The sequence below is a fragment of the Myripristis murdjan genome, chromosome 19 (assembly GCF_902150065.1).
Source record: "Myripristis murdjan chromosome 19, fMyrMur1.1, whole genome shotgun sequence".
Taxonomy (NCBI): Eukaryota; Metazoa; Chordata; class Actinopteri; order Holocentriformes; family Holocentridae; genus Myripristis; species Myripristis murdjan.
This window is the reverse complement of record NC_043998.1, coordinates 28,811,336-28,825,808: the sequence shown is the minus strand read 5'-3', so window position 1 is coordinate 28,825,808 and position 14,473 is coordinate 28,811,336. Positions and strand designations below refer to the sequence as shown.

The 14,473-nt window shown below is 45.6% G+C and overlaps 1 protein-coding gene across 1 annotated transcript in view; it reads left to right on the top strand.

Moving 5' to 3' along the window:
* jakmip3 (Janus kinase and microtubule interacting protein 3) overlaps positions 1-9,243 on the top strand; it is a 47,219-nt gene extending 37,976 nt beyond the window's left edge. Inside the window, exons 16-23 of the mRNA XM_030078632.1 lie at positions 1,386-1,445; positions 2,863-2,928; positions 4,539-4,607; positions 5,095-5,172; positions 6,992-7,225; positions 7,493-7,558; positions 7,679-7,734; positions 8,217-9,243. Of these exons, the coding sequence (XP_029934492.1) occupies positions 1,386-1,445; positions 2,863-2,928; positions 4,539-4,607; positions 5,095-5,172; positions 6,992-7,225; positions 7,493-7,558; positions 7,679-7,729 (624 nt within the window). The 3' untranslated portion in view covers positions 7,730-7,734; positions 8,217-9,243. The remainder of the gene's footprint in view (positions 1-1,385; positions 1,446-2,862; positions 2,929-4,538; positions 4,608-5,094; positions 5,173-6,991; positions 7,226-7,492; positions 7,559-7,678; positions 7,735-8,216) is intronic.
* Positions 9,244-14,473: the final 5,230 nt, after the last annotated feature.

Genomic DNA, 14,473 nt, shown 5'->3' with positions numbered 1-14,473 from the left:
GTAACACACACTGCTGTAACACACACTGCTGTAACACACAGTGCTGTAACACACTGCTGTAACACACATTGCTGTAACACACACTGCTGTAACACATTGCTGTAACACACTGCTGTAACACACACTGCTGTAACACATTGCTGTAACACACACTGCTGTAACACACTGCTGTAACACACTGCTGTAACACACACTGCTGTAACACACACTGCTGTAACACACACTGCTGTAACACACTGCTGTAACACACACTGCTGTAACACACTGCTGTAACACACACTGCTGTAACACACTCTGCTGTAACACACTGCTGTAACACACACTTCTGTAACACACTGCTGTAACACACACTGCTGTAACACACACTGCTGTAACACACTGCTGTAACACACACTTCTGTAACACACTCTGCTGTAACACACACTGCTGTAACACACACTTCTGTAACACACAGCTGTAACACACACTGCTGTAACACACACTGCTGTAACACACTGCTGTAACACACACTGCTGTAACACACACTGCTGTAACACTCTGCTGTAACACACACTTCTGTAACACACTCTGCTGTAACACACTGCTGTAACACACTGCTGTAACACACACTGCTGTAACACACTCTGCTGTAACACACAGTGCTGTAACACACAGTGCTGTAACACACTCTGCTGTAACAGTCTGCTGTAACACACACTGCTGTAACACACTGCTGTAACACACACTGCTGTAATACACTCTGCTGTAACACAGTGCTGTAACACACTCTGCTGTAACACACACTGCTGTAACACACACTTCTGTAACACACTGCTGTAACATTCTGTAACACACAGTAACGTGCTGCTGTAACACACTGCTGTAACACACTGCTGTAACACACTCTGCTGTAACACACAGTGCTGTAACACACTCTGCTGTAACACACAGTGCTGTAACACACAGTGCTGTAACACACTCTGCTGTAACAGTCTGCTGTAACACACACTGCTGTAACACACTGCTGTAACACACACTGCTGTAATACACTCTGCTGTAACACAGTGCTGTAACACACTCTGCTGTAACACACACTGCTGTAACACACACTTCTGTAACACACTGCTGTAACATTCTGTAACACACAGTAACGTGCTGCTGTAACACACTGCTGTAACACACTGCTGTAACACACTCTGCTGTAACACACAGTGCTGTAACACACTCTGCTGTAACACACACTTCTGTAACACACTGCTGTAACATTCTGTAACACACAGTAACGTGCTGCTGTAACACACACTGCTGTAACACAGACCCTGAATATTTAGGTGTTCTTTAGTGGTGTGGAGTTAATTAGCTGAGTTAATTAATGAGTGTTCTTAACGAGAGTTGTTGTTCTGCAGGACATTGTCATCAGTGAGTTGATGAAGAAGCTCGACATCCTGGGAGATAACGCCGTAAGTGTATGTTGCATTTCCTCTGTACATGTGTGTGTCCTTTACTGTAATACACACTCTAGTGCACACCCAATGTATTGTAATACACACTCCAATACACACCCAGTGTACTCCAATACACACGCAACGTATTGTAATACACACCCACCGCATTGTAATATACATCTATCTGTATCTGGTTTTGATTCACAAAGTAAAGTGCAGTGCTGCCACCTGCTGGTGAATTGTGGATACTGCAGTCTTCTGTCCCAGTGTGTTGTTTTCCTGAGTCCTGTCAGATCAGCCGCTTGTGTTGTGGGGAGTTACTATGGGCTTGTTAGGAAGAATGGGTCTGTGGTGAGGGTTCTGTGTGGAACCCAGAACCCTGCCGCCCCTCCCCTGTAGCCCCAACACCGTCACAATGCTCCTGATGGCTGGGTGGTAGGAATTTATTATTAGGGGAACAAGAGGGAGCTGTTCTCCCTCAGCCCACTGGAGTCTGGGTAAAATTAGAGTTAGCTCATTTTGAGAATCTGTTGTTTAAATCTATTCTGGCAAGTTTGAGATTAGGTTTTCAAATTGGTTTGGGCCTAATTTAGGAACTATTTAGGATCTGAGTTTGGTTAGGGCAAGGCTGGGAGTCTGTTTATCCTATTCTTACCCTGGTTAAGGCTAGAGTTTAGGATGCTTTGGGCCTAATTTAATCAATTCATTTAGGGTCTGTTTTTTAGTTAGAGTTTAGGGTTAGCAATTTGGGGCTGTATGTCCTGTCAGTCAAATTACACCTATTGTTGGTAGTTGCTACGGAGTTGTTTAATCTGATTCTAAAATGGGTCAGGGTGGGTTAGCATTAGGGTTTGGGTTAGGGTTCGTTAGAGTGTGATAGGGTTAGTTATGTCACATTGTCGCCATGGCTGCCAATTAAAACTTGTTTAATGTAAAGAACTTGTTGTACCCACCACAGTTTGTTTGGGATATTCATGTGTAGATCAGCAGACAGAGCCTCTGTGGAAATCAGCCAATCAGCAGAGACCGCCACCTGGGTCATGTGATCACCCAGGATAACTCATTCTGGACAGACAAAACTCAGTTGATCATTGGGCAGTGAAGATGTTTTAAACTTGTTGGACCAATCAGCTTCAAGGAGGCGTGGCAGCGGGTCTACTGAGGGACTTTATTTATCTGATGACATATCAACAGTCTTAAAGTGCTAACATGCTGGTGTATGGTCAACACATTATAAAGGCGTAAATATTCTAATGTTTGATGTGGAAAATGCAGTTTGATATGCAGTTTGTCAACATGTTTCCATGTTTGTGTGTTTATGTTGTTGATGTTGACTGACATGTTACTGTGTTCACATGTTAATGTGTTGTTGTGTTAATGTGATAATGTTGTGTTAATGTGTTGTGTTAACAAGTTGTGTTTACATGTTTTCCTGCAGAATCTGTCCAATGAGGAGCAGGTGGTTGTGATCCACGCCAGGACGGTGCTCACACTGGCGGAGAAGGTAAAGAACCGGATATTTTCAGTAACCCTAACCCTAACAACATGTTTGACTACCTGACCAGAGCAATGTGAAGATGTGCAGCAGATATACACAAAATGTTCACAGCAACAAATGTTCAGCTATTCAAACCATGTCCAGTGTGTTTTTATTTATTTCATTTGCATTTTTGTGTTCCCTTTCCACCCAAAAAGCAACAACCTGTGCACCATTATAACCAACGAGGCTGTCGGGAGGGTGTGTGTTCTAATGAACCCTGACGTCTCACCTGTCCTGGGACAATTCACACATCTTGTGTTGCCAAAGTTGTATGAATTGAACCCGCGGTTTGTTTATGTTTGAAAACATGAGCCGGTGGGTCAGGATTTAACTGGAAATGAACCAACCACTGAATGGCTCCAGGCCTCACCAGGAGCCAAGCCAAGTGATGATTGGCTCCTGAGGAAAGTGATGGGAAGCGCTGGGAACCAAGATAAAGAACAAGTGCAAAAGGTTTTAATTTTCTCCTGCACAGAAAGTGGCAAGGACACAGCCCAGCCGAGAAGCGATAAACATGTTTTTACATAGAACCAAAACACCACCAGGGATTCACTGAAAAAAATATGTATAAAATTAACTCCCAAAAAATGACTCATCCACATTTTTTTTAGGTAAATTTAACCCTTCATTTTATTGAGTTCACCCAATTCAAGTAGTTTTATTCATTAGAAAACTAAGATAAATCTTACCTAATATTTCTTTTCTTATATTACCTTTAAAAATTAAGTAATATAAATACTCTACTGTTATTTTATACATAATTTTTTAATTTTCATGGTTAGATTTGAAGTAGTAAAATTAAACATGAATAGTTTTTTTTATTTATTTATTTATTTTTTTAAATACAATGCAATCGATCAAATTTTTATTGACTAAATGCACCAGAACAGCAAACAGTGGTGTTAGACTTCTTCCCTTGAAGATATTGATTCTTAAACTGCTGACATCAGTCTTCTAAATGTCTGCATTTTTCCTGTGGAATTGTTTAGATATTTTCAAATCCTTATTTGTAGCACACCTCCAGTTTATTACTACACACCTGAGATTTATTACTAGGGCTGAACGATCTCGATATGAACATGTGTAATATCAATATCAATATTTCAAAGGGAAGTGGATGATATCAAAGTCAGAGTTAGGGTGAGCCTTAGACACTGATCGGTCGGCTCTGATCAATAAAATACTTTGTGAACTCACTGCATTTTCTATGTCCAATTGGTATTATTTTGCTGTTGTTTGTTTGTTTGTTTGTTTTGTTTTTGAAGAATGCTTAATTTTCTCTGTTGCTACACTTAAAATTTCAAATAAATGTGAACCCATATCGTATATCATGTTGCTATTGAGATTTTGGCATAAATAACCTATGGAGTTAGTTACTACCCATCTCTAGTTACAGAAAAATCAATAACAGAAGTCCACTGCATCTGCCATTTAACACCGCCACTCTGTACAGTAGAGGATCAATTATAAAACATGTGACAATCAGAACAAACAAATCCATGATCACAGCATGAACAAGTAAACTGCCTGTCTGTCTCTCTGCCTATCTGTCTGCCTGCCTGCCTGTCTCTCAGTGGCTGGAGTCCATCGAAGTGACCAAGTCAGTTCTGCAGCAGAAGATGTTGGACATTGAAAGTGAGAAGGTAGCAACTTTCACTTCAGCTTTCAAGTTCCAGTCTACCTATCTATCTATGAATTATCTATGAATATCTATCAATTATTATTGTTGTTATTATTTAATGGTTAATTAAATATCAGTGATGTGATTGAATATCAGAGCAAAAGGAAAGATGGGACAGAGTTTTGGATTTAAGGAAGTGACACCACAGCTGTCAGATCAGCAGAATATCAGCAGACTGTGAAAATGTGTGATGTTTGATGTAAATGTTGAGTCTGTGCTGAATGTTTGATACTGGAGCAGGTGAAGCAGGTGGAGCAGGTCAAACAGGTGAAGCAGGTGGGGCAGGTGAACGAGGCTCAGGTTGGACCTGACTGCTGCCATTCAAATGCTCTCATTAGACTGAAGGATGTTGGTCTGAGTCCAGTTCAGTGATGCCATGTATTGATCTGCACTGACTTCCACCAGAAAACTGATTGATGTGTGTGTGTGCGCGTGTGTGTGTGTTTCAGGATCTCTTCAGAAAACAGAAAGGTTACCTGGATGAAGAGCTGGACTACAGGAAGCAGTCGATGGACCAGGCTCATAAGGTTAGTATCACGATGGGTGGCTGGTCGGACCCAAATGCAGGAGCAATGAGGCAAAAAAAAAGAAAACTCAATGGTAAACAAAAATATTTAATTAACTCAGCTAATGCAGGTAATGCAGGAAACACAGGGAACACATGACAGCAAGGACAAACAATGAACGGACAAGGAACAGAACTCAAAGCAGAACTTAAATACACAAGAACTAATGATCAAACAAGACACACTTGGGGAAGGGGCTGGAGCACAAGACAGGCGAACACAGAGGAGAGGCTGAGGGAAACACTGGGAGGGATTAGAACAACCAGGGCTGAAACACAACTCAGGACAGGTGTGGGAACTGGGAGGGGCAAACACAACACAGGTGAAATCATTAAAAAGAACCAGGAAAAGGAAACACACAGGAAATAGATACAAGAGACCAACCAAAACACAAGAAACACAAAACCACAGACTGACTGCTGCACATAGGTCAGGTTACTGTACTGCTAGTAAGAATCATAGTCATAACTGTAAAAAAAAAAAAATATATATAGAAATCATTAAATACTAATACCTGTAATAAATAAAGAAAGAAATAGTACCTGCATCATGATGGGCTTGTGTTGGTTGACATTTAGGTTTGACTTTAATTCACTGAGTTTGGCTCTGGTTCATCCTCCTGCACGGTCAAGTTTCTGTCAATGTTTCTGACAAGAAGTTTCTGAAGTGTCTGACGGGAAGTTTGTGTTCTGCTGGGAGGGTTACCTGTGCCTCTCTGCTTCCTCTGGCTTTCAGTTTTTCATTCCCGACATCAGAGGAATACCAAGTTAATTCAACTTTGACTTTTGAAGAGACTTTGGATGTAATTAGCCTTGATTCAGCTGATTTTCAGTTTTATATAGCTTCAAACTCAGATCCAATCAGGCTGTGATGTTCTGCTGTCTGTTGAGTCGTATCAAGTGGTATAGTGTCGTGTCGACTCGAGTCATCTGGCATGGTGCAGTGTTGTGTGGTGTCGACTCATGTCATGTCGAGTTGTGTTGTATATTGTCGAGTCATATCGATTTGAGTCGTGCTGGGTTAAGTCAAGTCGAATCGTGTCAAGTCTTGCGTTGTGGTGTGGTGTCTCCAGTCGTGTTGTGTTGTGTTGAGTTGTGTCAGGTCATATTCTGTCGTGTCATGTTGAGTCGTGTCGCGTTGTGTCATGTCTTGTCTTGTTGAGTCGAGTTGAGTTGTGTCATTCTAAATCAAGTTGAGTCGTGTTGTGTCAAGTCATGTAGTGCCATGTCGAGTTGAGTCATAGCGTTTCATGTCAAGTCGTGTTGTCGAGTCATGTCAAGTCACGTTGAGTTGCATCGAGTTGTCGTATTGAGTTGTGCTGTGTCAAATCGTGTCGAGTTGAGTCAAGTCATATCTGTCGTGTCATGCTGTCATTTCATGTCATGTTGAGTCAAATCGTATCAAGTTGTGTCGTGTTGTGTCAAGTCGTGTCTGCTCTGTCAGGTAAACTGTGGTGTGAATACACTTTGGAGATGTTTTCATATTTCAGTGCCCTCTCCTCTTAAATTCTGATCCTAGAAAAACTTTTGATCAGGGTTCTCTTGCTCCCATTAATTTCATACTCAGAATTTTGTGGAAAATACATTCAGAATATTAGTTACTGGGTACTGATACAGACCATGTTCTGTGGAAGTGCAACTCTGCTGATCATATATTCATCCTCTTGGCTTCTCACTTCCTCCTGATCCAATTCTCCAATTCTGAGCTGACCTCAGGTCTGTTAAACTGTTCAGATTGTCTTCTGTCTGAAGCAGAGCTGACCTCAGGTCTGTCTCTGCAGAGGATCCTGGAGCTAGAGGCCATGCTGTTCGAGGCTCTGCAGCAGGACGAGGGGTCCAGGATGGACGGCTGGAAGGTGGAGGGGGGGCGTCTGTCTGAGGCGCTGACAGAGGACGAGAGGGAGGAGCTGAGGAGAGCCATGGACCAGTGGAAGAGAGCGGTGATGGGTGAGCTGAGGGAGAGGGACGCTCAGATCCTCAGAGAGAGAATGGAGCTGCTGCAGCATGCTCAGCAGGTAAGCTTTTAACCTTTAACCAAAAAAAAAAACATTAAAGAACCATTCCATTGATTTTAAATGTTTTTTCCTAAACAAGCCATTTATCAAATCCTGCAGGGGATCTACAAATTTCACAGCGTAGAATCATAATGTGAAGTTTTGGTTGAAACAGCCACCTTATACTGCTTTTGCAGCTAACAAAGTCCTATTTCCACATATGTATTTATGTGTGTGTGTGTGTGTGTGTGTGTGTGTGTGTGTGTGTGTGTGTGTGTGTGTTTCCAGAGGAACAAGGAGTTGGAGGAATGGATTGAAGCACAGAAACGACAGATCAAAGAGCTGGAGGAGAAGGTCTGTAACATTACCACGGCAACACAAACAACAGATGGACAACAATCACCTGTTACTATAGCAACAGCCATGGTAATGAAATGATAATCATGTTGTTGTTTTTTTTTTATCTTTCCACAGTTCCTGTTCCTGTTTTTATTTTTCTCTCTAGCCTTCATTCTCTGGTCCTAACACAGGTGAGCGACCATTTACTGCATAGAAACCACTTCTACTGCATAGCAACCATGTTTACTGCATAGCAACCATGTTTACTGCATAGCACCTGCAGCAGCTCTGCAGTTTAACACATCATCATCATCAATATTATTATTTACACCACAGCCGTACCACAGTATGACGTTATTGTGGGATGTATGGGTTCGGGTTCGGGTTCTCAGGGTTCGGGTTCTCAGGGTTAGGGTTCGGGTTCTCAGGGTTAGGGTTCTCAGGGTTAGGGTTCTCAGTCCAGATTGAAATGATCTGGTTTCAGATCAGTGTAAGTATTATGGGTTAAACCTTGCAGGCAGTTTAAACTTCAGCTGTTTTTCGCAGATCCAGTCCAGATGTTCAGAGAGACCCTCTCACCTCACATCACACAGCAGTGATGAAGTCAGATGAGGTCATTTCCTGTCTGATGAGGTCATTTCCTGTCTGATGCATCTGTGTTGTCTCTCCACAGCTCTGCAGAGTCCAGCAGGGAGTTGAACCAGCGACTCTCCAGTTTCATCACATCTTAGGCTGAATGCAGCTTGCGGTGGCCATGTTGGCTCCACAGTCTCAGTCAGTCAGCCAATAAGAGGAGAGCCAGGTGGTCAGCTGACTCCAGAGCTAATCTTCCCAGAATTCCCCTGTGCTGCCTCAGAGGGTCTGAGTGACGGACAGCTGCACAGACTTACAACACACTGAGCTATCTGACTGTTAGCTCCTGTTAGCAGCTAGCTAACCAGGTGGCTATCACACACACACACACACACACACACACACACACACACCGGCCTCAGCTAGCTGGCTGAACAACATGGTGCTGGACACACGCAGTTAGCTAACGAGTTTCTCCAGAGTTAACGAGGCTAACCCTGTCCCGCGGTGAGCGAGGCTGGCTGGACGTCCTGCAGGCGTCATGGAGTCGGACTTTCACACTAACAGCAAACTGAGACACTTTGCACAGAAATGCTTCCTGCAACACTGTGGCTGTTGCTGTAGAAACCAATGATGCTGTCACCATGGTGACGGCGATTATAGCCAACAGAGAAGACGACATCACCACCTGGATTAACCAAATCTGAAAGACATCAGTGTTTGTTTTGTTTTTTGAGGTTGTAATCTGATTACAAATGAGCTGTACACACTTCCTGTCGATGCCATAATCCAAAATGTGTTGTTGTGAACCGAGACAGCTGCAGGTCACAGTGTCAGTAATCTGCAGAAATCCAGAAGATTATTTCACTGGGTTTCAGTAATCAGTGGATTACATTCCTAACAGTAATCTGTAACAGATTACACACAGATTACCTGACCCTGGTGTTTTACAAAATCAATCCTTTCGTGTTTTGTAAACTCACATAAACTCTAAACCAAGATGTTCCTCACAGAGCGAATGAAGCCTGCTGTTGTACTTTTAATATTCCAGATGATATTTTTTTATCCCTGCGTTGTCCAGCTGTCAGTGAACCTCCGACAAGTCGGGATCTAAAAGTGATTAAAGATTCAAGTGATGGAAACTAAAGTGTCCAGACTGCAGTTTGCTTGTGTTTGGTGTCTAACCCTAATCCTCCTGCAGCTCCTCTTCCCAAAGTCTGCCAACACCTGAGCCAGGTACAAGGGTCGGGTTTAGGTTTGTTTTTCATTGTGACTGTGAAGCACACGGAGGGAACTTTGGTGCTTCAGCGGGTCCATGAAGAACCGGATGGCACATTGCAGATCTGAACCCACTGAGAACCTTTCAGAGGAACAGGAACATCCGTGACCTCTGACCTCACTGCTGCTTTGACCCCTGCAGCTGTGCTTCCAAAACATTCCACATTAATGCCAATGGTTTGGAAATTCAGTGTTCAACAACCACATCTGGTGTGCAGGTGTCCAGGTGTGCAGGTGTGCAGGTGTCCAGATGTGCAGGTGTCCAGGTGTGCAGGTGTGCAGGTGTGCAGGTGTCCAGGTGTGCAGGTGTGCAGGTGTCCAGGTGTGCAGGTGTCCAGGTGTGCAGGTGTGCAGGTGTCCAGGTGTGCAGGTGTGCAGGTGTCCAGGTGTGCAGGTGTCCAGGTGTCCAGGTGTGCAGGTGTCCAGGTGTGCAGGTGTCCAGGTGTGCAGGTGGAGTGTGGGGCGCGGGGCTTCCTGACAGGTGGACAGGAGATGATCAGCTCTGAGTTCTGATTGCAAGGGGGCGTACGAAGGTCAAAGGTCATATCTTTGGAACAGCATTTTCAACAGCATCGTCACGTTCCACCTCATTAAAACAACAGAACATGTTAGAACCTGGTAGAACCTGGTAGAACAAAACTGTGTGAGAACTGCTGTGTTTCTCTGAACAAACTGAAGATCAGAGTTTCCGGAGGAGAACCGACTCTGAGAGCCACGGGAGTTTTTTTTTTTTTTTTTTTTTCAAATTGCATTTCCAGAAAATAAACCAACATCAAAAAATCTGTTAAAAAACAAAACAAAACATGTTGATGACATCACTCTGACACAGGAACGTGCTGATGACATCACTCTGACACGGGAACATGCTGATGACATCACTCTGACACGGGAACGTGCTGATGACATCACTCTGACACGGGAACATGCTGATGACATCACTCTGACACGGGAACGTGCTGATGACATCACTCTGATGATGTTTGGTGACATTTCATTTTTTGGGCATTGCAACAACACAGCACAGTCAGACCTGTGGCCTCCAAGGCTCTGTACACTGTTCACCACACACACACACACACACACACACACACACACACACACACACACACACACACACTCTCTCTCACACACACACACACACACACACACACACTCACACACACACACACACACACACACACACACACACACACTCTCTCTCACACACACACACACACACACACACACACACACACACACACACACACACTCTCTCTCTCTCTCACACACACACACACACACACACTCTCTCTCTCTCTCACACACACACACACACACACACTCTCTCTCTCACACACACACACACACACACACACACACACACACACTCACACACACACACTCTCTCTCACACACACTCACACACACACACTCTCTCTCTCACACACACACACACACACTCTCTCTCACACACACACACACACACACACACACACCACACACTCTCTCACACACACACACACACACACACACCACACACACTCTCTCACACACACTTACTTGCTTGCTTAAGGTAGTCCATCGTGGCCGATGATGACTTCTGATACTGGTTTGTGTGTTCTTTGGTGGCTGTACAGTCCGATGCGTGATGCACACTGTCTTCCACAAACTGGGCAAGTGAAGGCCTGCCCTGATGGGGCAGGTGTAGACATGGCCGCCTTTCTCCTCTCTTTTTTTGCCAGCCAGTGTTTTCTTTTGTTCTCCTCCGCCAGCTTTGCTCCTTTGTGGCAGAGTCCACGCCAGGAGGAGCGATCTGCAGCTACAGCTTCCATGGCATCAGGCTGTATTCCACCTTTCTTCAAGAAGGTCTTGAGCTGGTCTTTCAGTCTCTTCTTCTGGCCCCCTGCCGAGCGACGGCCCGTGTGAAGCTGCCCATACAGGATTTTGCGTGGGAGACGGGTGGGTGGCATCCTGATGACATGGCCGAGCCATCTTAGTTGGTGGAGCATGATGGTGGCCTCTATGCTCCTGCAGTTAGTACGCTGGAAAATCACGGAATGTGAGACATAATCTTGCCATGTCACCTGAAGGATGCGTTGGAGGCACCTTATGTGGAACGCCTCTAGCATCTTGAGATGCCGAACATAGATGGTCCATGTCTCGCAGCCATATAGGAGGACTGTGATGCAGATTGCCTTGTAAACTGAGACTTTGGTTTGAAGATGGAGGTTAGTGTTGTTGAAGACTCTTTTCCTCAGCCGCCCAAAGGAGGATGAGGCCTGTTTGATCCGGTTTTGGATGTCCTGGTCAATGCTGCAGTCTTCTGAGAGGATGCTTCCAAGGTATTTGAAGTGTGGAACAACGGTGAGTGGAGAGTCTGCCACTGTGAAGGTTGGGGGGCTCTGCGGGGATTCTGATGGCCATTGACAAAGGATTTCTGTCTTAGAGACATTGACAGACAGTCCCATTCTGCTGTATGCTTTTACAGCAGCATCAATAGTGGCCTGCAGGGCTTCTGGTGTGTGTGCTACAAGGGCACAGTCGTCAGCATACTGAAGCTCCAGTACGTGTACAGACTGGAGCTTAGTTTTTGCTTGGAGCCTCCTGATGTTAAAAAGGCTTCCATCCAGCCTATAGTCCAGATATATCCCACTCCCCTCCTCCATTTCCTTGTGCAGGAGTGTTGTGACACATAGGAGGAAGATGTTGAAGAGGACCGGGGCAAGAGTGCACCCTTGTCGCACCCCTGTTGTTACTCCAAAGGGGGCAGATTCCCGTCCACCGAGGGTGACCTTGGCCATCATCCCTTCGTGAAACTGCCGCAGGATGTTCACAAACTTTGCCGGGCAGCCGTAGTGTGAGAGAATTCTCCACAGGAGATCACGGTGCACTGTGTCAAAAGCCTTAGAAAGATCCACAAAGGCCATGAACAAGCCTTGTTTTTGTTCACGACATTTCTCCTGCAGCTGTCTTGAGGAGAAGATCATGTCCACTGTGCTGCGGTTTTTCCTGAATCCGCACTGGGAGTCAGGTAGGAGGCTTTCCGTGATGTTGTTGACGAGTCTGTGGAGCATGATTTTTGCCAGAACTTTACCAGGAACAGAGAGGAGTGCTATACCTCGGCTGTTTCCACAGATGGATTTGTCTCCCTTGTTCTTGAATATGGTGACAATGTTTGCATCCTTCCATTGCTGGGGCATGCTTTCTTCCCGCCAAACAAGGAGGATGTACTTGTGGATTGCTCGTGTACAGAGGTAGCCCCCCCTGCTTCAGGATCTCAGCAGTGATGGAGTCAGGACCAGGTGATTTATTGTTTTTGAGTGACCTTATGGCAGCATGTACTTCGGAGAAGGAAGGCGGGAGGTCAAGGCTCTGAATGGTGGGTAGGGTTGGGAGCTCCTCAAGAACTGAGAGGTCAACTGTGGCTGGCTGGTTTAAAAGGGCCTCGAAATGCTCTCCCCATCTCTGGACAATCAATGTTTGATCCTTAATGAGGGAGGATCCATCAGCAGTTCTGAGGGGGCAGACAGTATGGGTTTTTGGACCATAGGTGGTCTTGATTGCATCGTAAAAGTTGTGCATATCATATCTGTCTGCATAGGATTGTATTTCCTGCGCCTTGGCTACCCACCACTGGTTTTCAAGTTGTCTCAGAGTGCGCTGTGCCTTTTTCCTGTGTGCTTGCCAGTTGTTTTTAAGGTCAGCAGAGGATGGATTATTGAGCGAGGCTCTGTGAGCTGCGTGCTTATTGTTGAGAAGGGTGGTGATTTCTGTGGAGTTCTCATCGAACCAGTCCTGATGCTTTCTCCTGCTATAGCCGATGGACTGGGCTCCCGCTTCGTAGAGTGATGCACTGAGGGACCGCCACTTCTCATCCATCGTGCCATCCCCTCCCAGGAGAGACTCGACATTCTCCAGCTGATTGGCTAGGGAACGGCGGAAGGTGTTAAGTGCCTCTGTTTCCTGTAGCCGGGTGCAGTGCAGCCTTTTCTTAGTGGACTTTCGGAGGCGCACTGCTGGTCGGATTCTCATCTTGAGCATGGACATGATCAGACGGTGGTCCGTCCAGCACTCTGCTCCTCTCATGGCTCGAGTGATCTGGACGTCTCTCAGATCTGACTGCCTGACGATGATGTAATCTAGAAGGTGCCAGTGTTTGGATCTGGGATGCATCCAGGATGTTTTGTATTTATTTTTCTGCTGGAATGTGGTGTTGGTGATGGTGAGGTTGTGCTCAGCACAGAGACTTAAAAGACGTATCCCATTTGCATTGGAGTGGCCCATGCCATGCTGCCCTAGTACACCCTTCCAAATGTCACTGTCCCTCCCAACTCTTGCGTTGAAGTCTCCCAGTAGCAAGATTTTATCGTCTTTGGGGACTTTGTGAAGGGCTGCATCCAGCATCTCGTAGAATCGGTCTTTTACGCCCTCCTCGGATGGAAGGGTGGGTGCATAAGCACTGAAGAGGGTGGCGTATCGCTTTCCTGCAAGAGGGATCCGAATAGACATAAGCCTTTCGCTGATGCCGGTTGGTGTCTCAGTGAGACTTGAGAGAAGATGATTCTTGATGGCTAGGCCTACACCATGCAAGCGTTGTCCTCCTGTAGGGTAGCCCTTCCAAAAGAAAGTGTAGCCCTCTCCCTCTTCTTCGAGGGACCCTTCATCCAGGAATCTGGTCTCACTTAGCGCTGCAATATCGATGTTGTAGCGCTTAAGCTCGGCTGCGATAAGTGCTGTTCTTCGACCAGGCCTGTTGGTGCTGTGGCTGGAGTCCAAGAGGGTTCTGACGTTCCATGTCGCAAGCCGGAGGATTCTGTCTTGATTAGGTTTTCGCTTTCGGCCGCAGAATGGAATATCCCGATAGGTGCGGCAACCTATCCAGGAAAAGAAACTCTGCGGGCAATGTTTAGGTCACCTTTTCTAGACCCTTCCCCAGATGGGGTGAGCAGTGCGGTCCTAAATAGGGCTGCTCAGACGCACAGGGGTCTGCCGGAAGCAGCTGCCGTCAGAGATTCCAGCTGCTGACGACCATTATAGCCCTGAGCCGCTACTGTGCAGGGACCAGGCTAGGAGCTTCCGGATTATTCTGTCCTGCCCCCG